This window comes from Filicampus tigris, chromosome 4, assembly GCF_054856515.1.
Source record: "Filicampus tigris isolate MCC_2025a chromosome 4, RoL_Ftig_1.0, whole genome shotgun sequence".
NCBI lineage: Eukaryota > Metazoa > Chordata > Actinopteri > Syngnathiformes > Syngnathidae > Filicampus > Filicampus tigris.
Window position 1 is genome coordinate 26,066,600 of NC_141220.1, and position 27,486 is coordinate 26,094,085.

The 27,486-nt window shown below is 43.5% G+C and overlaps 4 protein-coding genes and 1 long non-coding RNA gene across 16 annotated transcripts in view; 3 read left to right on the top strand and 2 right to left on the bottom strand.

Annotated features, from left to right (window-relative positions):
• The window catches only part of tead4 (TEA domain transcription factor 4), a 37,504-nt gene extending 19,161 nt beyond the window's left edge, over window positions 1-18,343 (top strand). For 5 of the 8 annotated variants that reach the window (XM_086027115.1, XM_086027117.1, XM_086027118.1 and 2 more), the window contains 9 exons: window positions 558-629; window positions 2,493-2,627; window positions 2,875-2,918; window positions 3,180-3,241; window positions 3,425-3,555; window positions 4,836-5,009; window positions 12,154-12,294; window positions 14,023-14,175; window positions 16,700-18,343. In XM_086027115.1, the coding sequence (XP_085883241.1) occupies window positions 558-629; window positions 2,493-2,627; window positions 2,875-2,918; window positions 3,180-3,241; window positions 3,425-3,555; window positions 4,836-5,009; window positions 12,154-12,294; window positions 14,023-14,175; window positions 16,700-16,813 (1,026 nt within the window). In that variant the 3' untranslated portion in view covers window positions 16,814-18,343. The remainder of the gene's footprint in view (window positions 1-557; window positions 630-2,492; window positions 2,628-2,874; window positions 2,919-3,179; window positions 3,242-3,424; window positions 3,556-4,835; window positions 5,010-12,153; window positions 12,295-14,022; window positions 14,176-16,699) is intronic. The other 3 variants (XM_086027116.1, XM_086027119.1, XM_086027114.1) reach the window with 1 other exon arrangement.
• LOC147149149 (uncharacterized) lies at window positions 16,030-20,080 on the bottom strand. The gene is made up of 3 exons (XR_015086359.1): window positions 19,847-20,080; window positions 17,676-17,808; window positions 16,030-17,017 (listed from the first exon to the last, which is right to left on the bottom strand). It is a non-coding gene; the product is annotated as an uncharacterized LOC147149149 (long non-coding RNA).
• On the top strand, window positions 19,596-23,227 carry mansc4 (MANSC domain containing 4). The gene is made up of 5 exons (XM_086027112.1): window positions 19,596-19,898; window positions 19,985-20,113; window positions 20,608-22,049; window positions 22,140-22,223; window positions 22,946-23,227. The coding sequence occupies exons 1-3, from the start codon at window positions 19,670-19,672 to the stop codon at window positions 22,041-22,043; spliced, it is 1,794 nt and encodes a 597-aa protein (XP_085883238.1). The 5' UTR covers window positions 19,596-19,669; the 3' UTR covers window positions 22,044-22,049; window positions 22,140-22,223; window positions 22,946-23,227.
• On the bottom strand, window positions 22,733-26,771 carry mrps35 (mitochondrial ribosomal protein S35). The gene is made up of 8 exons (XM_086027122.1): window positions 26,572-26,771; window positions 26,019-26,071; window positions 25,757-25,924; window positions 25,554-25,614; window positions 25,326-25,462; window positions 24,126-24,235; window positions 23,991-24,060; window positions 22,733-23,083 (listed from the first exon to the last, which is right to left on the bottom strand). The coding sequence occupies exons 1-8, from the start codon at window positions 26,702-26,704 to the stop codon at window positions 22,826-22,828; spliced, it is 990 nt and encodes a 329-aa protein (XP_085883248.1). The 5' UTR covers window positions 26,705-26,771; the 3' UTR covers window positions 22,733-22,825.
• Window positions 26,320-27,486, top strand: part of kcnq1.2 (potassium voltage-gated channel, KQT-like subfamily, member 1.2) — a 160,509-nt gene continuing 159,342 nt past the window's right edge. For 3 of the 5 annotated variants that reach the window (XM_086027109.1, XM_086027111.1, XM_086027110.1), the window contains exon 1: window positions 26,320-27,454. The gene's annotated coding sequence lies outside the window, so the exon portion shown is untranslated. The remainder of the gene's footprint in view (window positions 27,455-27,486) is intronic. The other 2 variants (XM_086027108.1, XM_086027107.1) reach the window with 2 other exon arrangements.

The following is a 27,486-nucleotide window of genomic DNA, read 5'->3' on the forward strand; positions in this document are numbered from 1 at the left end:
GCAGCTTCCAGGTCCAACAAACGCACATCGGCCTCAACAAGGACTTAAAGCGGAAGTCAACCCAAACATTTTTTTTTCCAAGAATATGTTCCATGCAGGCCCACTAGTTGAAACACAACATTCTGATTAATATTGTGGAGTATGAGTTAAGCAACAAAATCAACCCGTTTTTAGTCATCTCCGGGAGCGGCCATTTTGTCACTCCTGTCGACTGAAAATGATGTCACACACCCTCGGTGCGCAGATAACGGCCAATCATAGTACACGCTTCAGAAAACAGGTGAGCCGTGATTGGTCATATTTAGTTTACATTTCCCAGGTTTGCTCCAGCTGAATCGTTTGATTTTGAACGTCGACTGTAATGTTTAATTTGTATGTTCCATAGTTGAAGTCTTAAAAAAAAAAAAAAAAAAAAAAGGTTCCAGTGGTCTCTGGTTTGATTTTAATTAGCTGCTTGTTTGCATTTGACACATTTATTATTATATTCTCCATCAGGTAAATAATGGATACAGTTAACAGAATACCCAACTTTTTTTTTTTTTTTGCGCGTCCTCCAGGTGTCCAGTCACATCCAGGTCCTAGCACGACGGAAGGCCCGTGAGATCCAGGTGAAGCTGAAGGTACGCTACGTGAGTCAACCTTTTTTTTCTTCCTTTTTTATGATTTCTTTTTAAATGGCAAGTGGCGAGATGTTGTAGAATGCAGTGGTGCCTTGGGATGAAAGTTTAATTTGTCACCATGCTTCCCAACTGAAATGAATGGAAATGCCATTAATCTGTTACCGTCTCTCCCAGGAACCCCCCCCCCCCCCAGAAAAAATGTGAATTTTTTTTTTAATTAAAAAAATGGAACTCTGTAAGATTATACTTTACAAAAACATACAGTAATTGCATAATTAAATAGAATGTAAATAATGAAATTTTTTTTGTCACATATTTTGCTTCAATTTAATGGATATTGTGCTGCTTCTTCCGTTGTACACGTGTTGGCTACCTGAGGGCAGTGTAGCACAGACATACACACACTAAGAGTATTACAACTGACTCGGTAAGTTGCAGTAACATTAGTCATTCTTGCAAAGTACATAGAACATACAGTTGGCATGTGAGTATTGTTATCTTGTTTGTATACATGTTTTGCCCCACCGTTTGTTTTCAAATATCCGTTGCTCGAAAAGGATGTAACATTGCGATTCGCAACACTGATTATATTTGTTAGCCTGTTTACGGTGTTTTGCAATGTCTGTAAGCTAAGCGACCTTTATTAAGGCAAAGCAATGTGATTGTTTGAAAAACACAATCTAGGTATAATTTTTTTTGTCTTTATGTTCAGTTTGACAGAAAACTAACTAGGAGGGGTAAAAAAAAAAAAAAAAAACAGCTTGAGGCTTTTTTCATGATTGTTCAGCTGAATTTATTGCCCTTGGTAATTCACATTTTTATTCGCAAGTCAAAGCAAAAAAAAAAAATCGGCCCAAGAGTGGCACTTAATCTCCAAAAACTTCGAAAAATCGAGTCACTCATATCACCACTGCAATATTTTGTCCTGCACTTGCTAGCGAAACGGGGGATTGTTTTTAGTCCTAATGGAGAATGTCATGTACTCACATTCCAATTGTCCAATTTAAATTACAACCTCTAATTGACGTTTTTCAATGTGATGTTTCAGGAAACTTATTTCAAGAAGCCCAGAGGCTTTACTATGCACAAATTTATGAGCGCGCCAAACAAAACGCAATTGTCAGGGACCAAATGAATCCCCGTGTGATTTTCCCCTAAAGGTATAAACCCTCAAAAGTGTTCCAGTGTCATCCCACTCCCTCCAGTCCTTTCTCAGTTTGCATTTCTTCCTCACATTGCCGCGTTAGCAGCCGGCAGTGAGACTTCAGCTGGCTGTGCCCTTGCAGCAGTCACACGGTTCCCCTGGCCTGCATGATGAAGGGACGCTTTTTAAATGCTACTTTGCTGTAACTGAGATCCAGCCCACTGACAGCCCCCCACTCCCATATTTCAGCGATGCCCTTGTGTCATCCAGCCCCGGCATGAAGAATGCGCCGGGCGGCCTTGCCGTCAAAGTCCGCCGCGCTTTCGGGAAAACCACTGTGGATTTAGACGCAGGCGTATCACGTTGCCGCAAAGCGCAGGACAGACAGTTGACGAGCAGCTGACTATGTTGGTTTTTTTCTCTTTTTGGTGGCATTCGCGCTTTGCCGTTTTTTTTTTTTTTTCGACGCTGGCGATCACCTCGCCTTTCTGACCTGATTTGTCCTCTAGCAGAAAAGCTGCTTGTCATCGCCCCGCCAAAGCAATAAACCAAACTCTTGACTGGAATATCACCTTATCTTCGCTTATCTGTGCTCCAAGCTGGCCTCAGGCCCTGCCGCTCCACTTTAGGAGCTCCGCTTGGGTTACCTGCCAAGCGGGGGGGGGGGGGGGGCTATGAGCACACCCCGTTTGCGTTACTGTGTCCCCCTCTCTGTCCTCCTCCTATAGGACCAGGCGGCCAAAGACAAGGCGCTACAGAGCATGGCCACCATGTCCTCGGCCCAGATCATCTCGCCCACGGCCTTCCAGAACAAAATGGCGCTCCAGGGGCTCTCCAGGCCGGCTTACCCCACGACCGGTGGGGTGAGTCACTCAAAAAGGAGTCGATAAGCGTTTAGTCCCTCTTTTAAAGAAGTTGATCTTGTTCACGTTGGTCATAACATTCAACGCAACTAGGAAAAGCTGTTTCGCCCTATCCCCCCTCCCCCACTTGTGTTTTTTTTGTAGTTTTCACACTGTTCACAGTTATATTTGGATTATGTTATGATCCCAACATGTGGCAAGCCTTGTTTAATGGCGCTAATCTCGCTCTTGTGTCCATTTATTCCAGTTTTGGCACGGGGCCCTTCCAGGACAGCCAGGAGGCCACGAAGAGTGAGTGAGCCGCTCGCCGCGTTCACGACCGTATCGTTCGCGTCTCATCCGATCCGCCGAATGCGCATCGGATGCATTTCGGTTGGGGTGGACAAATTAGAGCGTGTCCGTGTAAATGATAAAGTCAGCTGTCAGACGTCAGGCATGCCGCCGTGCCCCCTTGCGCCTTTAGAGGTCAGGCGCTCCAATTAGTATATGAGATGGGGTCACAAGGCAGCGATGGTTCCTAACATGCCTCTCTCTTTCCCTCCCCACCCTCAGCATTAAGCCCTTCTCCCAACAGAGTTACGCCATGCAAGCGTCCGGCCCGGCCCCCATAACAGGTGGGTGCGCTCTCTCTCTCTCTCTCTCTCTCTCTCTCTCTCTCTCCCTCCCTCACTCCTGCCGCGTTGACAGAGCGCCATGGCGCAGGCCAAATGATACGAGAATGTGATGAGGATAAAGACACTGCGTTGATCTTTGCGTGTTTTTGCACTCAAACTGACAAGCACCACCCCACTTGCCAGGTTATGAAAGCACTGCGGGGCTGTCCATGTCACCTGGTGCCCCCCCTTGGCAGGGAAGGTGTATCGCCAGCTCCAAGTTGCGAATGCTGGAGTTCTCCGCCTTCCTGGAGCAACCTCAGGACCCAGAGACTGTAAGTGGACTAACGTTAATGTTTCCACGCAAAAGTCTTTATAAGTTCTTCCTTGATCGGTGCAAAATAACACTGGGCAATACAATTTTTGTTGAGTGAGGTCTGACAGCTGTTTTTAAACACATTTTTTTAGGTGCAAAATCCAAAAGTGATCTCAGTTTTTCTTTATCACGTCCAATTTTTGAGCCGTGCGATCCATGTTTTCTTAAATGTGCTTGAACGTGAATAAAACATTAAGAAGGAATAGTTACAAGCTGTGAAAAGTAACTAAACAGCATAAAACAAAACAGAAGTTACAACGGTATGACCACGCTTGCAACGGTAAGAGACAAACACTATGCTATGCTAGCTTTCTGTTTGCGGTTGCTGATAGTACTGACCTATTGGGAGCTGCACACACCTCTCACCACTCTCAATTGTGACCGCACAAACAAGTTGCCGCATAGCTGTAGATGAGTCCAGTCGTGATGAATTGGCAAATCCACAGGAAATCATTTGGCTCATCTGGTAAACTGTGAAGAAAAAAACTTGACGTGCTAGAAAAAAAACGGAATGCACTTTTGGAATCAGCATGCCACTTTTGGTTTGAATCATCTTAAAAAAAAAAAAATCTAACTCAACAGAATTGTTTTTTATTATTCCCCATTGTAGTTTATTCTTTGGATTTCAGCCTTCTCAATTCCCAGAAAGAAAAGTCATAATACGGGGGAGAAAAAAGGTCAACATTTTTAGAGAAGATTTTTTTATTTTTTTCGAAATAGTGTTTGAGATTGTGGACAAAGGACAGATTTTCTTTTAAGAAAAAGATTTTTTTTTTGTAAAATGATTGTAATGGTATTAAACTGATGTCTTATCTTTTCGATATCAGTTGTCCGTCCCCACATTTTCTGTACTGCTTTTTCTCAGAGAGAGCCGGTGCTCACCCAGGATGCTAATTGCTAAAGTGCCGTAGAAGATGTTTGGATAAATATATTATTATTATTACTGGTTTTACGGTCTCAATTAATTCCTTCCTGAAGGTTTTTCCCGTTGCATGTCTGCGATTCTGGTACTGTGCAGATGAGTAAAGGTATCACACCGGATGCGCAAACGTCTTGACTTACTTTCATAAACATTGAGAGGATGTATGCTTTTACCACACGCAGCCATGCAATTCCTTTCTTGAACATCATCAGTGGACTCTAGAACTCTGGACTCTATCAAGTTGATTTGATTTGGAACATCAGTGAAGGAATTGTAACTTAACATGAATAACTCACTTTTTTTTTTTGTCTCCCCAGTTCAACAAACATCTATTCGTGCACATTGGTCAGTCCAACCCCAGCTACAGCGACCCCTACCTGGAGTCGGTGGACGTCAGGCAGATCTACGACAAGTTCCCCGAGAAGAAAGGAGGCTTGAAGGAGCTGTTTGACAAGGGGCCGCACAATGCGTTCTTCCTCGTCAAATTCTGGGTAAAACAACTTTCGATTTGCGATCATGTAGCTACGTTTACATGGAGACATTTATTTCGGATTGAAAGCCTGATCGGAATAAAAAGGCTTCACGGACACACTATGCTGATGCGATCAAGCCCATTCCGATCCGGATTTCATTCGGAACGAGAGGGGTGGTTTATGTCCATTGATAATACGCATGAAAACACTTATTCTGAAGTTTCGGAACAAACCGTCTTTACCGCGCTCGTCTGTGACGTCGGGCTACGCGTTTCTGTTATTCCGGGAAGAATTGTAGAAAGCAGAGTGAGCGGAGGGCGCAAAACTGAAGTGGTACATCCGCAGCTCCACTAAGAAGTGTTAACTCGATCGACATAGTGGGAAAAATATGTGCGGTAACGCTAACGTTTAAAGAGGAAATGAATGTAGCGATGTTTCGTTGACACGGAACGTCACTACGGCATCTTCTTCTGCTACTACTTCCGGTATATTTGCTCAATCCGCGCCTGTTAAAACAATTTGCTCCCCTCGAAAGTGTGAGGCACGAACACGCGAATCCTAATTGGATCAATATTTTATAGAGTCCACGAACAGTGCATCCGATCATAATTTTAAACCGAACTCCGATCGGATTAAAGAAATGTTGTCCGCGTGAACGTAGCCAGTGCAAAAGAGTTCAAATGGTGTAGTTAATCCGTTCTGGTAAATTGGAGACATCATCAGAGCCGACGGCTCCTCCCAAAGTCATGAGGGTGAAGTACAATGCGTACTCCTGTTAATGTTTTCTTGCACCTGTTGTCTGTTAATGGTCCTGCCGTGTTAACTGTGTTGCGGGAGCTTACGTATTGCAGTCAAAAGGACACGAAGGACAATTCAGACACTTAGCACAATACTCAGGACCACACGCACCCCCACCCCAAAAATAAAAAAGTGGCATCGATGCAGAGCTCGCTTCTGCAACATGTGTACAGTATCCCCACCACCCCCCCCCCCCACCCCCCGGCCCCTCCCACGAGGATGTTGAGTGTGTGACGGCAGCCTTTGGGAGACTGGCAGCTCTGAACTTCACCAGAGGAAATGTGAGCCCGGGCACCTGTCCCTGCGCGATTACACCGAGTCCGACACTTTTGCCGCCCCCTCCTCCCGACGTACTTATTTATAGAGCTGCTCCACCCCAAAACACACTCGTATGATAGAACCGCCGGAGAGCAAAGCGTGATGTCCGAAGTCAACTTAAGACAGATGACGGATGAGACTTTTCGGAATTGTAAAGTCGTGAAGTCACGTCGTCCACGTAACGGCCTCTAAAACATAACACTTTGCTTTAAGTCGAATTGTGTACTTAACGAGGAAGTCAACCACAGCGTTTTTTTTTTCCTGAATATTTTCTATGCAGGCCCGCTAGTTGAAACAAGGCATTGTGATTAATATTGTGTTTGTGGAATATGAGTTAACTCATTCAGTGCCAGACATTTTCAAACCCTCTTTTACCCTAACGTTTGAAAAATATTGAAAAATATCTAAATAAATTCCTGGGATTGAATGGCTGGACTGTGAAAAGACAAATAAATGTGCCCTTGGCACTGAAAGAGTTTAAGCAGCAAAACGCACCCGCTTTTAGCAATCTCAGGAGGTGGCCATTTTTTACCAATCATGGCTCACCTTCAAAAAACAGGTGAGCTGTGATTGATTGTTACACTGAGCCCTGAGCAACTGTGACGTCAGTCGACAGAAGTGGCAAAATGGCCGCCCCCTGACATGACTAAAAACGGGTGGAATTCTCCTATTCCCCCAAACGCAATATTAATCCGAATGCCTCGTTTCAACTAGTGGGCCTGCATAGAACATATTCTTGGAAAAAAATACATTAGGGTTGACTTCCCCTTTAAAGACCACGTTGAAGATTTGCATAAATTCAGCGATGGATGCAGTTCAGCTACCAATATGTACTACGGGTGTGTATAACTATTATTGTCAGGTGACCATAAACTGTCCTAGACAAGCTTCAAGGCACTGCAGTGACAAGGAATTAACAGATTATCATGTGCACAGCATGGCAAGAAGGGGAGGGCACGCCATGAGACGGTGCTCAGAGAGCCAATTTGTCAGCCTACCTTGTTTGTTTCTTATAAACCTATTTTTGATATCGATAAAGACCTGAGAGATCAGCGGCAGGACATTAAGTGCCCGACAACCCCATGTCCGCTCTGTCAACCGTCGATTGCTTTTCCTGGCTGTTACTGTGCAACATTAGATAATACAGTGTAATGTTTTCAACAACGGCATTTCAAATGAACAGCAAATGAAAGAAACAAGAAAAAGAAACATTCCCCATATCGTCGCTGTCCTGTGAAAAAACACTTACCGGTATGTCCAATTTGGGATTTTTTTTTTTTAACTCATTCACTGCCAGACATATTCAGACCCTCTATTACATTAAAGTTTGAAAAAAATAGAAAAAAAAATATGAATACATTCCCGGGATTGAATGGTACGGCTGCGAAAAGACAAATATGTCAATGGCAGAGAATGAGTTAATTGTCACACCAATGCGATGTTTGTAACACGGAAACACCATTGATGTAAAAATAAGAAAATTGAAAAAAAAACGGACATAAGTGTTTTTCACAGGACAGAGGCGATATACTGTGGCTAAATGAGTGATTAAAAACCTTGTAAAGTGAATTCAGAGATTTGTTTCTCAGGACATTACGTGTTTGAAGATAATTGCGGAAAATCTCCAAAGACGGAGAACTATGTAGTATTCAAATATGAAGAGACTGTATTGAAACAGTTTTAGCTAGCTAGCGTGATAGTTAGCTAGATAGTTAGCTTTACCTACATCCAGGAAAATGCGTCTTTCCTCTGGACCGTCCCCTGGCATGGCCACTGTAGAGCGCCTCATTGTCCTGGCGAGGATCTATTTGCTCACAACACTCTTGTCCGTGGCGTTTCAAATTCAGAAGACACGTTTAGTTTCACTTCACAGGGCCTTGAAATGAACTGGGGACGTGCGTGCACTATTTATTTTTCGAGTCTCCAACTCGTCTGCGGGTGCTAATGTGAGTGCCAATGGATTCGTTTTGTCTGCATGTGCTTTGTGATTGAGCGGCGACCTGTCCAAAAGTCAGCTGGGATAGACTCCAGCTCACCGGGGGGGGGGGGGACCCATAACAGGAGACGTGTTGGGAAAAGAACGGACGGATGCATTGAGCGAGGCCGTCGAGGCTAATTGTAAAATATACAGAGGGCCCTTTGCATTGCAAGCGACTGCGAACGTCAAGTTGAAAGTACCGCCTCGCCTTTTCGCGCCTGCCAGATGGCTTTTGTGTATACGGGGTTATCCTTCTCACATGGTGGACTTCCGCATTATTTATCGCGGCGGGATAAAGGACATTTGTGAGTGACACCGTTTTGGAAGTGGTCTTAGGCGGGCCTTTGGGGAAGGGCAGCTGGTCGGATTCCCGGGTGGCATTCGAATGAGGGCAAGAAGAGACCTGTCATCTATATATCATCGGAAAAAAAAAAGGGGGGAGCGAGACTGTAATAAAAGTGAGGAGATCGAAATGGAGACTTGTAGTGTGAACCAGAGAAAGAGATCAGTCAGTCAATGAAATATTAAGTCAGCGCAGGCTCGGTAGCCTCCCGGCGGGTTCGTCCTAAGCCACGTTTTCACCAAGTTCCAGTTTGGTTCGCCATCGGGACAATTGGGATCGGTATTCACCCTTGGGATGGTAGACATTACAGCAGCGAGAAATTGTGTCGCTGCGTCATGAATTCAATAAAGAAGATATATATGTGGAGCAGACTGTAATGTTGTCATTATCAAGCGACACAAATACCGTAAAATTCCCTCTCTGCCGTGAGTCACAGTCATTTTTAAAAAGCGCTTTTTTTTTTCCCCGTTTTATTCCATTCTTCTTTCATTGCACATGAGTGACATTTCTCTCGACCAATTAGAGAGCAGCCTTGCTCCACCCTACACTAGGGAACTATACCGTGCTACTGCTACTGGTATGCCAACGAACGTGTGCTGAACTGAACACACGGTATTTTTTTTTTTTACCCTTTACATGCTGAAATGTTAAAAAAAAAAAAAGCAGCACTGCGCTGAACTGAATGGCTCTGCTTGGTGGAGAGGGGGCTTTCTCAAGTCGACATTGTAAAACAGATCTGAAAAAAAAGCTTTGAGTTAAATAAACAAAAAATGTCATGCCCCAAAAAAAAAAAAAAAACAATAAACGGACAACACAAACAAATTGTACCGTACTATTGGAGAACTCTAATTTTGTTTTTTGTTTTTTTTTAGTCGACTCTAAGGTGATGTCGACTTGGGCTAATCGATGACGAAACGGACAACACAAACAAATTGTACCGTACTATTGGAGAACTATTTTTTATTTGTTTTTTTTTTAGTCGACTCTAAGGTGATGTCGACTTGGGCTAATCGATGACATTGTTGATTATTTAGGAGGGCGTTTGGTGAATTTGCTGACAGCTGACATGGCGATTTAGGTCAGCTAGCGTTTCGCGGATGCCTTTTCAAAAGTGCGTACGTAGCGCTTGTGCTTTTGGTATATTTGAGGGAGTGGCCTTGCCAACGATCTCAGTTTTACTTTTCAAAGCTACAGCTCCAGGCACCGATATTGAATTCAGCGACGCATGCGTCCGTGTTGGTGCCGAAACACGAGATCGCCGATTAATCGGCCTCAAGCCGTCATTGCAGAAATGTGAAGTTGATGCGTCGACTAGTTGGTTTAACCCCTGCTGTACGACTTTCGTTATACCAACCAAAGCGCGCTGAAACCCAAACGGTTGGATATTTTGGGCACCTTTGCATGCTGAACTGCTAAAAAAAAAAAAAAAATGGAGCGGTTTTGCGTGGTATAAATGAAAAAAAAAGAAAATCTCTGGGCATCATTCCTTAACAGAGATCTTACAAAGCGTCTTTAAATGAAAACAAACAAAAAAAAAAAAAACGTATCCGTGCCAGCGATCGAAAAAGACCTTCTCTTCACCCTCGTAAAGAGTAGGCAGGGCACGAGGCGGTGACCCCAGGGTGTGTGCCGAGGTACAGGTTGCCATGGCGACGGTGACAGGCAGATGACCCACCACCAAAACTATGGCGTTCTAAATTGAATTTGCAGCAAAGGCCCCTGTCAGCCACTGGCTGGCCTGACGCCCTGCGCCCCCTAGATCTCCCCCCCCCCGCCCCCCCTTTTCCTTTAGCGCCCGTAGCTCTGTCCTAACAGATTGTCGCACGCTTTTGAAGTGCCCAGGGAATCTGATTTGAGCTGCCTCTGCTAAATTGTTGCACAGCCGGCCGGCCCGGCGTGATCTAATCAGCCAATTGTATGCCGCTGATTGTAATTGGATGAATTCCCTCGCAGGCCGTAAGGCGGGCGATGGCGCTTCGGCGAGGGGTGGCCGGGCCTCGGGGATGAAGACAAATAGAAGAATTACACGAGGCCCAGATGAAGACGAACGGGGCGATGAAGAGATGAGGAGGCTGAGCAGTGTCTCAATGGCCCATTAGGAGGCGACGGGGTGGCGGCGAGGGTAAAAACGGGCCAGCTGTCAAAGTGAGAGCGCACCTCGGTCGGGCCCAAAATCGGATTACGCTCGTCAACTCCGACATGAGCCATTTGGTGCATCTGCATGCACTTAAGGCTCAAAGTGAACTTAAGAAAGCTCCTTTTGAACATTTATAGTTTACACATTTGGCATTCAATTGGTTTGGGTTCATGTGCCTTGGACCGTTTTTCTTCCATTACAGCTGCATATCATCTTAAGCACCGATATGAGATGTGAAATGGGAACGGCTTGGCGCAGGTGGCCGATCGGTCGTCTCCCCTGTAGCCATGTTCATGTCAAAGCGTTGAGCAAGATACTTGCTCCTGGCCGTGTCAGAAAGAGGTGACACAATGAGGAGATGGTGCTGAAGGTAGAAAAGCGCCATACAGTCAAGTCCCAACTATTCACTGTTCACTATTTGTGATTTTTTTTTTTCGTGGCACCAAATGCTCAGATATTTGCTTATAAACTTACTTATTCGTGTATTTCGGTGCTCTTTCTGTAACGCCCAAGTTGCCACAAGATGGTGTTTTAAAGCCCTGACCAATGGGAAAGTAGTAATTGGTGTCAAGGAAGTATTGTTTAGGTGCAACATCTTGACTGATGACTGAATGTTCTAATATCAGGTTGAGATGATTTTAGAACGAATCAAAGTATTTTATAATGTTTTGTGATCATTGTTTTTCATATATGTATGGTTTATTATTTTTGTTTAATCACTCAAATTTACCCAGAAGTCGGCTTTTTACAACATTTTGCTGCTCCGCCATACGTCAGCGGACTGGGAACACGTCCGTCATTTTTCAAGGCGAATCGAATCGTAATCGTCAATTGCTCAGTACGTCAGTTAAGTCAGTCGGTACACCCAACGTTAAAAAAAAATAAATAAAAGACCTTCAGGAAAATGGGCATCCGTTGGTGATGGATGTCATTGACTGAGAGTTCTGTCACTGATGGACGCGTTTAGTGACGATTACTTTGACGGACAAAAATTCACTCCCGTCAGTGCTTAGTCCGTCCTTTTTAAAAAGTGTCCCGTCAATCGTCAGCTAAACGGGCGTCACTCTGGCACAATGCCCACCTCTGAATTTACTGAACTCTAAAACATGAACGCCCATCAGTTCGGATCTGCGGGACCACATCTGTTGGTTTCTCAAGTGCATTTCATCGTCAAAATTGCACCATCAAGAGGTCCGAAGCGTTGCTACCAGTTAATCCAACCTGTGAAGACGTGGAACTCACAAGGAGACACGCAGCATCTTTGGAATCTTGAGGCTGCTTTGGCAGCCTTATCCAAGGTCAGCCGGGATCGGCACTTTGGATGCCTCGTGGCTTTGCAGAGAATTTGACTCCCGAGCTTGACTGAGCTCTAAGATTCTTTGTCAAACCGACTCGCGCCACCCGGTGGATGTCACCGGTAAGTGCTATTCTTGGAACGCTTTCTGCAAGATGTTGGGAGTGTTTTTAAAAAAAAATTTTCGTCTTTTTTTCCCCTCATATATCCAGAGGAACATGCGTGTCAGGGTTTTTCCCTCACAAAACCTCCGAATGAAAGCCTCAAATCGTTTTTTGTTTTCCCCCCATGTAGGCGGACCTGAGTGAGAACCTGCAGGACGACAGCAGCTTCTTCTACGGTGTTTCCAGCCAGTACGAGAGCTCTGAGAACATGATCATCACCTCGTCCACCAAAGTCTGCTCCTTTGGCAAGCAGGTGGTGGAGAAAGTGGAGGTAAGGAGAAGTCGAAAGGGCAGTTTGCCGAGGACTGTCTATTGTTGAAAACGCGTGTTAAAAAACAGGGCCTAGCGCCAATGTTGGCTTTATTGGTTGAGTAGAAACATTCACAGAGGACATGGAGCTTCGCATCGCGGAACGTGCGACCGTGCGCACTTGATAAGAGGCATCACGAGTTGAGATACAATCGCTGGATGGCGGCAACTCGATCAATTCACTTCAAAACGAACAGTAGTTTGGGTGACCGTGAGCGATTCTTCAAAAAAGAGGCTTCGAGATGTTTATTGCCACTCCCAGTTGAAGAGTACTTTACTGTCCAACTAAACATAAAACAAAGAGAATAGCACGTTACAATATGTATTTAAAACAATGACCTAACTTTGCCTTAAGTCTGCTTAGCATAATGCTAGCAAATGTTTTTTTTTTATTTTATTTTTTTAAATCTTGTGTGGAAAAAAACCCCAACATATTACTGATTCTTGAAGGGACATTTACAGTAGTTGTGAAAGTCCTCTTAGATTGTATCTGCATATATGATACTGCCCCATACTGTCACCTCAGCTTCAATAAATTAATAATGATGCCCAAATTGTTACATTTTTTAATTCTACTTACTTATGACTGTATGTTCTTCTAACGTACAATCTTATAGAGTGCTATTTTCCTCATCAAAAAACACATTACAAAAATGTTTGATTTGAGTCTACACATTTCATTACTTTTACCGGTAACTGTTTTCCGTCAATATGTTTTTTGTTTTTTTTTCCGCACTGTGCTAAAAACATTACCTGTGTCATACTAACGTTTGACTCCTGGAATGGATCAGTTATATTTCCCTATTTTCTTTTGGGGGGAAAATGCATTTGAAATCAGAACAAAAGAAGGTCAAACCGTCTCCCCGAGTGGTTTGTGTTCAGTTTCAAGGGTCCCGTGTAATTCCACGACTGAGCTTCTTACAGTATATCCCGAAGTGAGAGCCAACAAAAAAAAAAAAAAAATGCTACATGGGCAAGCGTTATAGTTAACTCAATCCCGTTGTTTGCAGCCAAATTGCAGTTGCTGGTCTAATGCGCTTAAAGGGTGTTTCTTTCCACTGGAGACAATAGGCCCTTGTCCCCGTGTATTCCGGTTTCAATCCGGCAGAAAGTTCTGGAGAGACTCGCTACAGGTTGCTCCTTACTTTCTTATTCGGAGAAATCTTGAATCATTCAAAGAGAGTGAGTGCACGTGGTGTAAGAATCCGTGGCGGATTCCTGTCAACAAGCACTGATCTGCTGCGGTCAGCAAGTTGACCTGAGGAAAAAAAAAAAAAAAAAAAATCCCGTGATGACTCACGCTTATGCTTCCCGTTAAGTGGACACAATGGAGGCCCTGCCCCCACCTGTGTCTGATTATATTATGTAATACACAATATAAACACACACACACACGCAGCCTTGGGTTGAGGCCTCAGTCCACCTCACGATGACACTTAATGGCGTCATGATTCGATTTGTCTTGTCACGAGAATTATGCTTATTGTCACGTCCAGCGCGCTACATGCTACATTAAATACAGCTCATTGCATTACATTTCACCGCGCGGACGCTCGGATATATATCACCCTTTTTTTTTTTTTTCTTTTACTGCAAAATGTATTCCTTCTCTAGTCACCTTTGAAATTGGTAAATATATTCTCGCAGATGATTTGCGTGACATGTTGGTTTGTTTGTTTGGCTTGCTCAGACCGAGTACGGCCGCTTCGAGAACGGCCGCTACATGTTCCGGATCCACCGCTCCCCGCTATGCGAATACATGATCAACTTCATCCACAAGCTCAAACACCTGCCCGAGAAGTACATGATGAACAGTGTCCTGGAGAACTTCACCATCCTTCAGGTACACACACGTTTACGTTGGAATTTGAATTTACTGTACTGATCATAATAATACCAACTCCGCATTTTTATGGGAATGGGTGGAGAACAGACTTTGCCGACTCTGGTTTGACCATTAACTCATTCGCTGCCATTGATGAATTGAATTTGTCTTTTCACAGTCCAGCCATTCAATCCTAGGAATTTATTTTGGATTTTTTTTTTCTATTTTTTTTTCAATTGTTAGGGTTAAAGAGTGTCTGATAATGTCTGGCAATGAATGTGTTAAGGTGACAAAGTAAAAAAAACAAAAAAAAAAAAAAACATTAGCTATGGCCAGTAATGGCAACATTGGGCCTCTTTTGGATGACCTCAAAACAATGCTGGACGCTTGTGAACGAGGCAAACCTGGAAATTTGACTGTTACGAGCAGCTTGTGGTTGATCAAAGTGTTTGTCACGTTCAATCTACTACAAAGAGGGTGTCAAAAAAGTGAGAAAGGGTGATGGAGATTATTTACATTTAGAAGTAGAAGCGATGATGTAATGTGCATACACCCGCACACACTACTGAATACTACTACTACAAAATAGCATGCAAATAGCTTGTAAAGTTTGTCAAATGTAATATTGTTGGACTGGGGAATACATTATTGATGTCGATACATTATTTTGGCATCAAAAGCACATTTTCATTGTTGTGGTTGGTATTTTATAGGAGGAAAGAACTGTGAGGTGTCACTTAAGTAAACATATTATCATAAAATGTGCATAAAATATATCTTTTCACCCAAATCTTGTTTTATGCCTTTTTGGGTCCCAAAAACTTGATCTGGGTGAAACCAACCCATCGGATTCAAATTTTCAACCCCAGAACTGTGATGCAGATGTGCTAACTACTTAGTCCAATTCCAAATTATACGACTTCTAAACTCCTGTTGTTTACAGACCGTAGAGAATTGGAGTTTCCAGAATAAAGCCACTTGCAAGTCAATCAATGGCTGCTTTTATTGATCGGCCTTTACTAGCTCCGCCCCACATCTTAATCACGCTCCATGACTCGGGAAACGCGACCTAATCTGCAATGCAACAATTACGCGCCGTGCAATTTGATTTGTTAGCGCTGTGGAGTGATCAAGTACTCACTTTGCTGATGGTCGCGTGGTAACAGGGTCGTTAAGAGCTGGTTATTGGCCGGTGCTGTGTGTGTGTGTGTGTGGGGGGGGCTTTATTAACCCGATCTGATTACACTTGGACTAAGTTCTTGGAGGTCTGGGGGGGGACTCAAAATGGTGGACGCAGGCCTCAAAGACACTTGCGGCCGCATTCCTCCTGGCAGGGGGACAAAGGCCATATTGAGCCCACGCGGCCGACGACATGACAGCATGTCATCAGGCATCTCAATGGACTGATTTACTTCCTATTGACTGTGAAACACACGCGTACGCACGCACGCACACACACACACACACACACACACACAATGCATCAGCAATACAACAAGCTGTGTTTTCAGCGTCAGACAATTGGCGCATAGCGGACTAACAAAGCGTGCGCTTGTTTTATGCTGCGGTGTCGGCGGGCGCATACAGTCTGACTATGTGGTCCTTCCGAGCCACCGTCGTTATTGCTCGTTCAGTGATGTGCAAGTGAAGGCCGATTTGGGCTCGCATTGCGTTTGTTTCTTGCAACCGGGCATCACTTTGACCTCTGAGGTACGCGCGCCATTTTGATATTCATCTACAAAAACCTCATTGCCGCGTGTGGCCATGTGATCATGGACTCTTAAATGAAATTTTTAAGAGGGTGAGAGGAGAATTCTACGACAGACCCCCCCCCCCCTTTAAGTTTTTCAACCCTATGAAAGGCGTGCCCCCTCCAACGCATTTTCCCCTCACAGGCTGACCACCATCAGTTTTATTTGTACTGCTACATGTTTTTTCTTTTTTTGAAAAGCCCTCATTTTTCTACTACCGTATGTATTTGTCCTCTATTATATGAAATTTTGTACCCCCCAAATGTTGTCCTGTGAGTGGAAATAATGGTGTGATTATATAGAATATAAGAAAATGAATCTGTTTTCGACACATTTTTGGCTTCATTGGACTTTGTGCCGCTCCTTCCGACCACCTGGGGGCAGTATAATACAGACAAACGGATATAGTGCACATGGAGACAGTCTCAGCTCCTCAGTGCGGCAGTAATATTAGTCGTTCTTTGCAGAGGATAAAGAAAACAGTATATGCCTGTGAGTATTGTCATATTTTCCATCTACATGCATTTGCTCCACTGTTTGTGTTCAAATTTCCTAACCCATCAACCTGTGCTATTTGTTAGCCCGTCTGTGGCGTTTCCCCATTATGTGTTAATATTTAGCTAATAAGCTTTTGTAAGGCACGGTTAGGTTAAACACGTCATTTCCTTTATAAATAATTATTATTGCTATTATTATTATTATTATTATTATTATTTATTAATTTCATGTTTAGTACATTGGAGGAAAGAATGCGAAAGTGTTACACTCCTTCTTGTTCCTTTCCCGCTCAGGTGGTGTCCAACAGGGACACCCTGGAGACGCTGCTGTGCGTGGCCTACGTCTTCGAGGTGTCCACGAGCGAGCACGGCGCCCAGCATCACATCTACCGGCTCGTCAAGGACTGACCCCACCGCGGCGACGTCGCCGCTCCTCTGCACAAAGACGCGCGCGCTCCTCGCCGAGCTTCGGGCTCGAGGAGTGCCAACGTTTCCCAGGGACGACACTACTGAGGATTGCGAAGACCAGGAACCGGGCTCGGTGTGTTGACAGCGACGGAAAAGGACCATGATGCACCAGGGGCGGAGCCAGAACGTAGCTAATGGGTCGGCCTGGAAAAAAATCTGTTATATTTCTCTCACTGAGCACAATCCTCCTGTCCCGACGCAGACGGTGTTTTTCAAACTCTGTGCCGCGCCACGCTGGTGTGCCCGCAAGATATTGTCAGGTGTGCCGTGGGAAATGATCTCGTTTGTGTGCCTGTGCGGTCTAGCGCCTGGCAGCGTAGTCATGGCTTTACTACGTTGTAGTACTCTTCCATACCAGCAGGTGGCAGCAGCAGCATCGGGTAGCTAATCGTCTTTGTTTAGAGACAAGCGAATTAGTGACACGTTTATCCAAACAGGCCCATGTTTCACACTAAGTATCAATATGAAACATTATGAAATACTTTTTTCTTTGTGTTTATTTAATTCATATCCAAGACGTTATAATATGACGTCGTTTATCAATGTTAAAAAATGCTTACATAAACAATATAACACTTATATTGTTAAAATAAGCTTTTTTTTTTTTTTCACAATTTCAGCTGGTGGTGTGCCGCGGGATTTTTTTCAATGAAATAAATGTGCCTTGACTCAAAAGAGTTTGAAAAACACTGCCTTAGACAACCACAATTATGATATTTCAATTATGATTTTCAATATTCAATAAAATAAAAAAACGCAACGAAATACTAATTCAAAAACAATTCAATAATAATTTACTAACCATTTAAAAAAATTTTTTTTCATGAATCCCAGTCTGTCAATCTGGGTGGGCCTGCGCAGACCCAGGCCCACGCATGGCTCCGCCCCTGTGATGCACTGGGGTCTTCATACCAAAGCCTGGCCTCGAAAAAGACCTGCATGAGAACATTGTCGTTGGTGTTTTCTTCTTTTTTTTTTTTTTTTTTTTTTAAAACATGATTCTACTAGAGCTTGTTTTTTGCTTTGATTGTGTCATGCATGTGCAGGAGTTTGGCTGACTCAGGGTGCCACCTACTGACTGAAAGATGAATGGCACACACCACCAAACTGAAAATGTAGGCAGTAAATTGCACAACCAGTTTTGTTTCGTCCCAGTGCCAATCACACGTGTGCCATTTGAATGACGATATTGTAAACCTGCCGCACGTGCGAAGATACGAGGGAGGCCGAAGACGTGATCACTTGTGTTCACTTAGTGTTTGTGTGTTTGCTGTTTTAATGTCTCCTGCGTCGTCTTAAGACTCCCAACAACAACAAAGGCACATAATGATAATAATAGTAATGGTGATATAACACTGCTACCTTGAAGCACGGCACAGTTGGATCTTTATGTGGATTGCAGAAGTCGTGGACTGTCTCGTTGCCCTGAAGTGTCGGATGAAAATATAAATGTTTCTTACAAAAAACATACTTGTGGTGCATTTGTTGGTTTGTTTAATTATGCAAATTGTAACTGGAAAGTGCTGGCGTCGGGCGGAATCCTCACATCTCCAAAATCGTAAACTCTTCAAGCAAGACGCTTTCAATTTATGATATTGATCCATTTTGGACATGAGGTTTTGGCCCGGATGCTAGCAAAAGGCTTTTACAACAATGGACCGTAAGGTTTTCATTGCCACCATTGTTCTTTCATGATTGAATTTTGATTGTATTCATTTTTAATGGGTTATTGCATTCATGCAAATAACACAGTCAAATTGTTTTATTTAATGTTTACTTAACTGCAATTGTTATGACTACTACATCAAACATAAACATTTGACACATGATTTTTTTTTTAAATGAAAAGAATAACATGCAATTGATTTGCACAATGTTAAATGATCAGTATTGTGTAAATCAAGTAGTATTTTTTGTTAGTGTATTAAACATCCATGTTTAATGTAATGATAAGTACTATGTTTTTTATTTTTTTTTCGCAACCAAATCCGTGTCAACATCACGTTATATTCATTTACATATATTTTATGTTAATGTATATTTCATCACACAAATCCATTGCACCACCATTAGGTTGATTTTATTGTATTTAATATGCTTGTGTGGCATCTTCCATATTACTTGTGTAGGTTAGTAAAAGTAGACATATTTTTAGGCTGTGCAATCGTTTATTTATTTATTGAATTGCTTGATCACTGGTAACACTGGTCAACAGTTAATTTTAATCAGAGATGGCTTTTTGTGCCTATAAATGCATTTGACTGATTTAAAAAAAAATACTTTACTTTTTTTTCCTATCACATAAGGTTTTATAGATATTTTCTGACCTATATAAAAGCTTGCGCAAATCCGGATTTTATTATGTGTTGTAATTTGAGTTTTCAGGAAAAAAAATGTCACCTATTGTTGAACCTAACACTATGTATATTACTCATTATTATTATTATTATTATTATTATTATTATTATTGTTATTATTATTATGGAAACAAGAGAAAAAGGAAGGAATGAGTGAAAAAAAATGATCTTGAAAAGTTGACTTGCATCTCTGATTTAAAAGAAATGGATCCACATTTGTTGACCAGTGCAATTATTATTACCGAAAAATGAATAATGTCGAATCATTGATTATGCATTCATTGTGAGAGGCAGTAGTAGGTTGCTTTTACCCACGGCTGGGTCTCCTCCTCCAGGTGCGTATCAATGACCCACCTGGAGGTGCGTGTGCGTGGGTGTGCGTGTGTAAAAGCATTCCCCCGTCTAAGATGCTCTGATTTCCAATGACGCCGGGGGTACTATGAACGTCGCACGCGGCTTGCTGACGCTTACGGTTTTGCTCGTGGCGTGGCGGGCTGCTCGCCCACGCTGCTCGCCCACGTCTTACTACAAAAACTGTTGGATTCGGAGCTTCCCGGGAATCGTCGTGGACTCTGAGGCATCCGAGAGGCGAGGGGCGCGGCTGCTGAGGACTTACCGGGAGGAGAGCGCGCTGAGATGCGGCCGCACTTGCTGCGTGACGCCGAATGGTGAGTTGCATATCAGCCGTGCTGCGTTCAAAGTGCGTTTTCATGCATGGTAACCAAGCTTGTGTTTTTTTTTTTCTTTCTTTGAGCCTACTGTAACGTGGCGGTGTTTCACTATGACGCCACGCAAGACAACTGTTGCCACCTGCACTGTCCAACTTTGGAGAGCTGCGTTGTCAGCCACAGCACGGATGCTATCCTCTACAACGTCACCAAGGGTACGTGTCGTGGGCGTTTCTAGCCCATTTTTCGGGGTGTTAAAGCACCACTAAATTGAGTCTCAGCACCCGGAAAACTTAAGATATTATTATTATTATTTGTATGTCATTTTTTAAACAAGCTAAAGAAGTGTGTTAAAATACAGTATTTAGGTGGAATAATAGGTTGTTTTAACAACAAAATTACGGCAATGCCCCCTTTTTATCTAAAATGGTTTGGTCCACCCAATCTCTCGTAGCTCTCCGACTGATTTGCACACATGAATGTTTCCAGTGATAACCAGACAATAAAGTCACAGGATTTGGATATACAGTATATATTTTCTATTGTTTAGTGGAATACAAAATCTGGAGCTTTGTGAAATTTGGAGATGCCTTTTTTTTTTTAAATCGCGCAATATAGTGGCGAATTGTAAGTCAGTATTCTTGACAGTCTATCAAACATGTAAGACTGGTTGGTGTAAAGACCTAAAAGTGTCGAATGACTTGTTCAGGTGTGGATCCTGATCTGTTGGTGTTTGGCAAACACCTCACGTCCAACGTCCGCGTGGGTCGCGTCAACGCCTCTGAGCTGCTTCCCTTGGACAAGCGACAGTTTTTACATCCGCCGCCACCCGTTGCCACCCTTAAACCAACCACCACCAGCACCCTGAAAACCACCGGGAGACCCCCAACAGTCACTCCGAAACCTCTTTGGTCACCCGTCACCACATTCCCGACAAGCGCACCTTCGTCATCCACCACCATGGTTCCTTACCATGCCCCGCCCCCTCCTACTTTGCTCTCCACAACCACCACCACCACACGTCCTTTCACCTCCTCCGCGTCCACAGTCGGCGTCAACACCAATGATCGGAGCACCCAAATGTTGGTTAAAAAACAAGACATGAACAAGCCCAGCACCCAAACATGGATTAAAGAGCGTGACGGCAGTTATCGGAGCACCAAATCGTCATCTGAAGAGCGAGACAACAACGACCTGAGCACCCTGCTGCCTGTTAAAGGTCGAGACGATTCAAGCTCCCAAACATCGGTTAAAGAGCGAGAAACCGACGACCCGAGCACCCAAACACGGTTTGAACAGCAAGACAGCAATGGGGCGGGCACCCAAAAGTGGTTTGAAGAGCGAGACACCAAAAACGCCAACAAACCGAGCACCCGGATGCCATTTCAAACGCCCGACACCCATGAACCAAGTGCCAAATCAGTGTTTTCAGAGCCAGACACCAGCGACAGCATCCTGTCATCCGTTAAAGGGCGAGATACCAATGACTCAAGCACCCAAACATTGATTCAAGAGCAAGAAAAGAATGATCCGAGCACCCAAATGTGGTTTAAAGAGCGAGACACCAGTGATCCGACCACCCAAAAGTTGCTTAAAGGTCAAGGCAGCGACGATCCGAGCACCCGGAAGTCATTTGCGCCAGACGCCGAAGAACCAAGCACCCGTTCGTCGTTTACGAAGCGAGGCACCGGCGATTCAAGCACCTGGACGTCGGTTGAAGGGCGAGAAACTAGCAAAGCAAGCACCCGGACCTCACTTCGAGTGCAAGACACCGATAACCCAAGCACCCCGATGTCATTTCAACACCCGCACACCGGCGAACCAAGCAGCCAAGACGCAAACGATCCGAGCACTCAAACGTGGTCAAACGAGCACCCGGACACCAATGAACCAAACAGCCAGACGTCAGTGAAAGGGCGAGGTTCAACTCCGGTCGGGGGGGAGACCTTGGTGGATTTGGCTGCCGGGTATCACGGCCTGCCGGCGGCGCTGGTCACGTGTGTGGTCGTATTGCTGGGCTGTTTTGTCTGGCTGCTTGCTAGCCGGAGGGCGAAGAGGAGGCGGATGGAATGCCGCCGTACGTCCGGGAGAAGAGAGGCCACGCGTCTGATCAAGTACCATCTGGTCACGGAGGGCGACGGCTGACTGAAGGTTCGGATGAGGGTTCTGATCTTGAATGAAATGGTTTGTAGCAGGCGTTTTTTTTTTTTTTTTTTTTAAACTTTTGACATTTTTCCCAAGGACCACCGCTCGTAATCCAAATGCAAGTTCAACTACCATCCATCCATGAGCTGAAGCAGATCTCAGATGACTTTGGGCAATGAGGTAGGGTACACCCTGAATTGGTTGCCACCCGGGCACATAGACAAACATTTACATTCACAATTCGAGAATCAAGACTTTTTTTTTTTTTTTTTTTTTTTTGGGAGAGGGGGTGGCAATAACTTTCTTGATAAAAAAAAAAAAAGTTGGAATCATGAGAAGTCTTTTTTGTAGCTCAGTTGTATTTTTCTGAGGAAAAAAAACAAATCACAATAGCCAAATTTTGATATGAGGATAGTTATTTGCAAGTCATTTATGAATGTTTTTTTTTTTTTTTTTTGAGAGAGAAAACTTATCCGTAAGCAAAGGTTATGTTACAGGAATTCATTAGTTAAGAATGAAGTGGAATTTATTTCTTTTTTTGAAAGAAAAAAAAAAAACCTAAACCACTTTTTGGTAGAGAAATTACAAATTTAATTGCGCTATCGAGGCACACTAATGACATCTTGTGATGACATTTTTGAAATTTTGAGCCTTGCGGGTCTGTTTGTTATCTTTAGTCACAAATCCAAGACGGTTTCATGTTTTTATTTTGACGAAAGGACGAAAAAGTACATAAACACATCAAGACGGTATTGGCGACGTTCCTTCTCTGGTGCAACTTGTCAGATCTTGAGCACGTTCTTGACGGCCTCTTTGTACTGCAGCATTGCGCCCTCGCTGTCGCCTTGGTTCTTCAGTCTGCTGACCGAGTCCTTGTACTCTTGCACTTCGCTTCTTCCCAGCAGACGCTGGCGTTCTTCCTCGCCGCCGTCCGGCCCGCGCAACAGCGTGTCCAAGATGTTCTTCTGGGACGGGCTATCCTCCCACGAATACTCCTCCATGTCTGCTACCGTCTTGTCGGCCTCCCATGCCTCGGTTTTCTGAAGATAGCAAAAGTTGTTAGTAGCTATTAGACTTCAAGTCAGGATTATTTCTTTTGAGGGCGGGTGGCTTGGTGATGCTCTTGTTTTCTCAGCACACTGTTATATTTGACAGCTTCATACCGTTTCAGTGTATATATATATATATATATATATATATATATATATATATATATATATATATATATATATATATTACAAACATCTTAATGTATTTTGAATTGAATAAAAACAATGTATAAAAAAAAAATCAAAATACCTGTACATTAAAATAAAGCCAAAACCATTTTGAAATCAATCTAAATTACTCCCTCCAGTGGTAGGCTAAAGAATCGCTAGGTAGAGTTCAGTTGCATTTACGGTAACCTTAATTTGAAATACATTTGCATTTTATTCTTAAAAAACAGTTTGTTTTAAAGCTTTTATTTAGGATTTTTTTTTTTTAATGAAATTTTATGTACAATGCATTTTATTTCAATTATTCTTTATTTCATCTTGTTTTGTACTGATAACATAAAGCACAGCGTTTACGTTCAAACAGTGCACAAGTGGCTTACAATGAGACGAAACACCGAGCCTTTCGTTCCCATGAAGCGGTGCCGCTTACCTACAGGAAAGACTGGGCGCTGGATTTCAGCGTCATATGCTCAAGTGGAGGTGTACACTCGCCTCGTTTGTGGCAGCTAACAAGCCCACTCTTTGAGGGCTAGCGTTACCAAAAAAAAAAAAAAAAAAAACATCCAGAAACTTGCACAAGTACTGTGCCGCTCATTGTTTGCGCTAAAGGTCAGCAGACGCTTTTCTACTTCCTGCCAAGTACATGATGGCGAAAAACAGGATGCGCAGGACGAGCGAGCGAGTCTTTTTTTTTTTTTTTCCTCAAAAGGTTTGCTGTATTTGCACTCACCCAGGACTCGTGGTAAAGGACGGTCAGCAGGTACATGGCGTAGTCGTAATTCTGCTGTCTCAGTGGGCAGCTAAGTGATGTGAAGAAAAAGTGAAGTTACTGAATAGCCCCACCAAAAGGAGCGCGAGCGCTCACCTGTCAGTCGTGATGGTGAGGACGTCCGTGCGTTTGCAGTATCGCTCCCCGAGCAGTTTGAGCATTTTCTTCCGGGCGTGGTCGTCCAGGTTCAAACTGGACAGCTTCACCTGCAAAAACAAACAATACACAGATGGAAAGGAAGGGGGGGGGGGGGGGAAGAGCATTAGGGCCATGCAGGAAGAAAACAAAAAAAAAGTGCGACTAGATATCGGAATAAATGCATTGTAATTACCCGTATTTTTATACTGATTAAAAAGTTGTGGGTTTATTTTTTATTTTTTTTTTTTAGAACAAAAGCTGAAATTTATTTTAGAAAAAGCAGACTGACTGCCCCCCCCAGATAAAAAGTTGCAATCTAACAATGTTTTTTTCCGTATCCGAATGAAGACTTTTGAAAGATGGATTTAAGATACTTTAATGCCAATGACGGCCTTGTTTTTATGTGTATGGATTCAATGCCTTTGACTACTTTTTCAGGGTTCCCACCATCCTTAAAAAGATCGCTGGGAACCCTGATTCATCAAATGGACGCGCAATACAGTATGTCTGCATGTATTGTACCGCCCCCTGGTGGCCACAGCGTGCACGCGGAAAGCACAATGTCAACTGGCTTTGAAGTAGGAAATCATGATGCACTACCTGTTGAATTTTTGTTGGTTTTTTTAATCAAGTACAATACTGTAGCGAGTGCTCCCCCATGCCCCATTATTAAAAAAAACAACTTAACAAAAAATGTTGACTTTTTGTGGGAATGGAAAGGATTGATAGGATTTCCAGTCATTTTAATGCGTGAAGATCTTTGTGCTGTTGGTGAGACTTTCCCCTTCAGTGAACGATTTCATTACCTTGTAGCGGTAAGTCCCACCTGATAGAATCAAGCGGTAAACGTGCGGCTGCAGCAGCCATTGGTTTAAAAAGGCGAAGAAAAAAAGAAAAGAAAGACAACTAAAGATGAAATTACATATTATGATATATAGTAATCATGTAACATTCTAATGAATAAAATAATCATAACTCAATAAAAACTTACCACCACATTTTCTAAGTCAATTTCCTTTGTGTGGGTTTTTTTTTCATTTTTTTTTTTTTATTTAAACGCCTCATTTGTGACATACACAGCTCTTGTGTTGGATTCCGTTCATGTCAGTTTTACTGATGAAATCAAAAGTTTAAGAGAAAAAAGCAAGTCAAACTCACTCTGAGATGAACGACGCGAGCAGCTGGGTTTCGTACAGACAGGCCCGCCGACACGTAGTCGCTGCTCTCCACCTGGATGGGGAAGTGCCGCTCACACTTGGCGGTGTCCAGCGCGGGCGGCCACGCGCTGCAGAACGCTGGCGACACAAGGTCAACGGTTGTAGTCATCATTAGTTCTAACATTCTCGGTAAGTTAGAAAAGAAAAAAAAAAAAAAAGGCATCCGTACGTTTGAGAGCGTCACAGTGTTTCTTGATGGCCGCCGGAGTCAAGTGGAGAAAGTTGGGAACCTGTTGAATGAGACAACACGGCAAAGCATGCATGCTGGTTATTTGTTTGCGTTGAAAATTTTACAGTAAGTACTGACTGAAGTTGAAGTTGTTGAAGAGCATCTATGCTGTTCCACAGAAAGGATCAATAACAGTGTCTAACCTTGATCAGCTCCAGGTTGCCCTTCTTTGCCGGAGGGACCCCTCCTTTCACAGGGTAGCCCATCCTCACAGGGAGGGGAACAGAGTCGGCTCTGTAGGGGGCTGCTGCCGGGTAGACAGCCGTCCAGTCCTGGTCCTCTGCCATTTTGTCCGTCCTTGGTGGTCCCGCCTGAAAGCCCGACCCACACACAAAGAGAACAAGTTAGCAACATCCCCATGTTCTCTGCTCTCACACAGGGCTCATTAAGTAATATCTAACTTACATGTCTGCGGGGCCTTTTGGTGAAAGTTCCTCTACCGCCTCGCTCAGGAAGCACTGAAATTAATGATAACGGGACAACTTAAGAAAAAAATATATATATATGCACACTACAGCATGTCAATTTAATATGGATGCCAAACACAAAAGGACCGTGATTTCTCTACTGCCAAATAATGTTCTATACAGATAAACGATATATTAAAATACATTTGAAGTACTGTATGGTGCTGCAATTATTCACTGGAGGTAAAATAATGTCCACATTTAATTGAGCGGCGCAAAAGTACGGCGACACGCCCATTACGTCATCAATGCGTGCCGAGGAAGACGTCTCACGTAACCCCTGAAATTGACATGTATTCGAGACGTTGTTAGTGATACACCCGCTCACCCTTTAATTTACACACTGTCAAATCGAAAAAGAATGTCGCCTGAACAAAAAAATGACTTTACGCGTATCATATTTGTAGTGACCTCGCTATAGCGCAACACTTAGCACGAAGCTATCGCACCGATTCAGCGTGAACTACAGCATAGGCGTATGCTATTCTCACTTTTATTTCCACCCGAGGTTATAGGCAATGCCGTCGTGTACGTCAGCCTGCTTGACAAATTCGGTAGTCCAACGCCGACGACGTTTAATCGACTGAAAGATAGCAGCATAATCTTGCTTGTGTGGGCAGCCATGTTTTCTCAGTCACTACGGATGTCGACAAACGACAAAACACTCATTCGCGAAACGTCGAATGTAAATGTGTGAAGTTACCAGTGATAATATGTGTTCATCTTTACTGTCGCATACAGTTATTAAATGGGAGCGGGAGAAAACTTCGAATAGTGTCGATCGGAACTTATTGTAAAAATGTGTTTGAATAATATAATATATACATAAGCAGTTTATATTTTTGTGAGCTCGCATCCAGCTGTTGCCTTCTGGCTAAAACGTGAGGCGTTCATTTGCCCTCGTAAAGTCACTCTGCCACCGGCCGTCTTGCTGAAAAACTCATTCCTGTAAGTTGCCCAGCAAGCAAGTCACGTTTGATACGGATACAAATACAAGTGACGGTCGATTTTTCTTGTTTTACACGCACACAAAAAGCAAACGCGCGGAGGATTTGTATGGATCTGAAAAGTCTCGAGTATCCTTGAACTCGGCATAACGCTCAGAGTCTAGCTGCCAGTGATGCACTTCAAAGTCCCGCAAACGGACTCCTACTCAACGCTTGTGCGTTCTGTGTGTTTATTTATTTCACTATTATTATTTTCAACGCAGACATTGACCGTTTCATTACAATTTATTCTTCATATAACTCGGCGAGTCATATTTGGATTTACTTTTCAACAGAATTTGATTTTTACAAGCCGAACTTATGTCACAGCTGAGGATATATTCATGATTTCATCTGCCGCTGACGCCGCACGTCTGCACGTTTGAAGGTAAGCCAGTTCACCTAATGGTCAGCATACAA

Excerpts from the sequence above, each read along its gene's own strand:
- mansc4 (XM_086027112.1), top strand. The coding sequence starts at position 19,670 with ATGAACGTCGCACGCGGCTTGCTGACGCTTACGGTTTTGCTCGTGGCG. Across the intron at positions 19,899-19,984 it reads TTGCTGCGTGACGCCGAATG|CCTACTGTAACGTGGCGGTG; the intron begins GTGAGTTGCATA and ends TCTTTCTTTGAG. Across the intron at positions 20,114-20,607 it reads CCTCTACAACGTCACCAAGG|GTGTGGATCCTGATCTGTTG; the intron begins GTACGTGTCGTG and ends TGACTTGTTCAG.
- mrps35 (XM_086027122.1), bottom strand. The coding sequence starts at position 26,704 with ATGGCTGCCCACACAAGCAAGATTATGCTGCTATCTTTCAGTCGATTA. Across the intron at positions 25,463-25,553 it reads ACACTGTGACGCTCTCAAAC|CGTTCTGCAGCGCGTGGCCG; the intron begins GTACGGATGCCT and ends TTGTGTCGCCAG. Across the intron at positions 23,084-23,990 it reads TCCTTTACCACGAGTCCTGG|AAAACCGAGGCATGGGAGGC; the intron begins GTGAGTGCAAAT and ends TGCTATCTTCAG.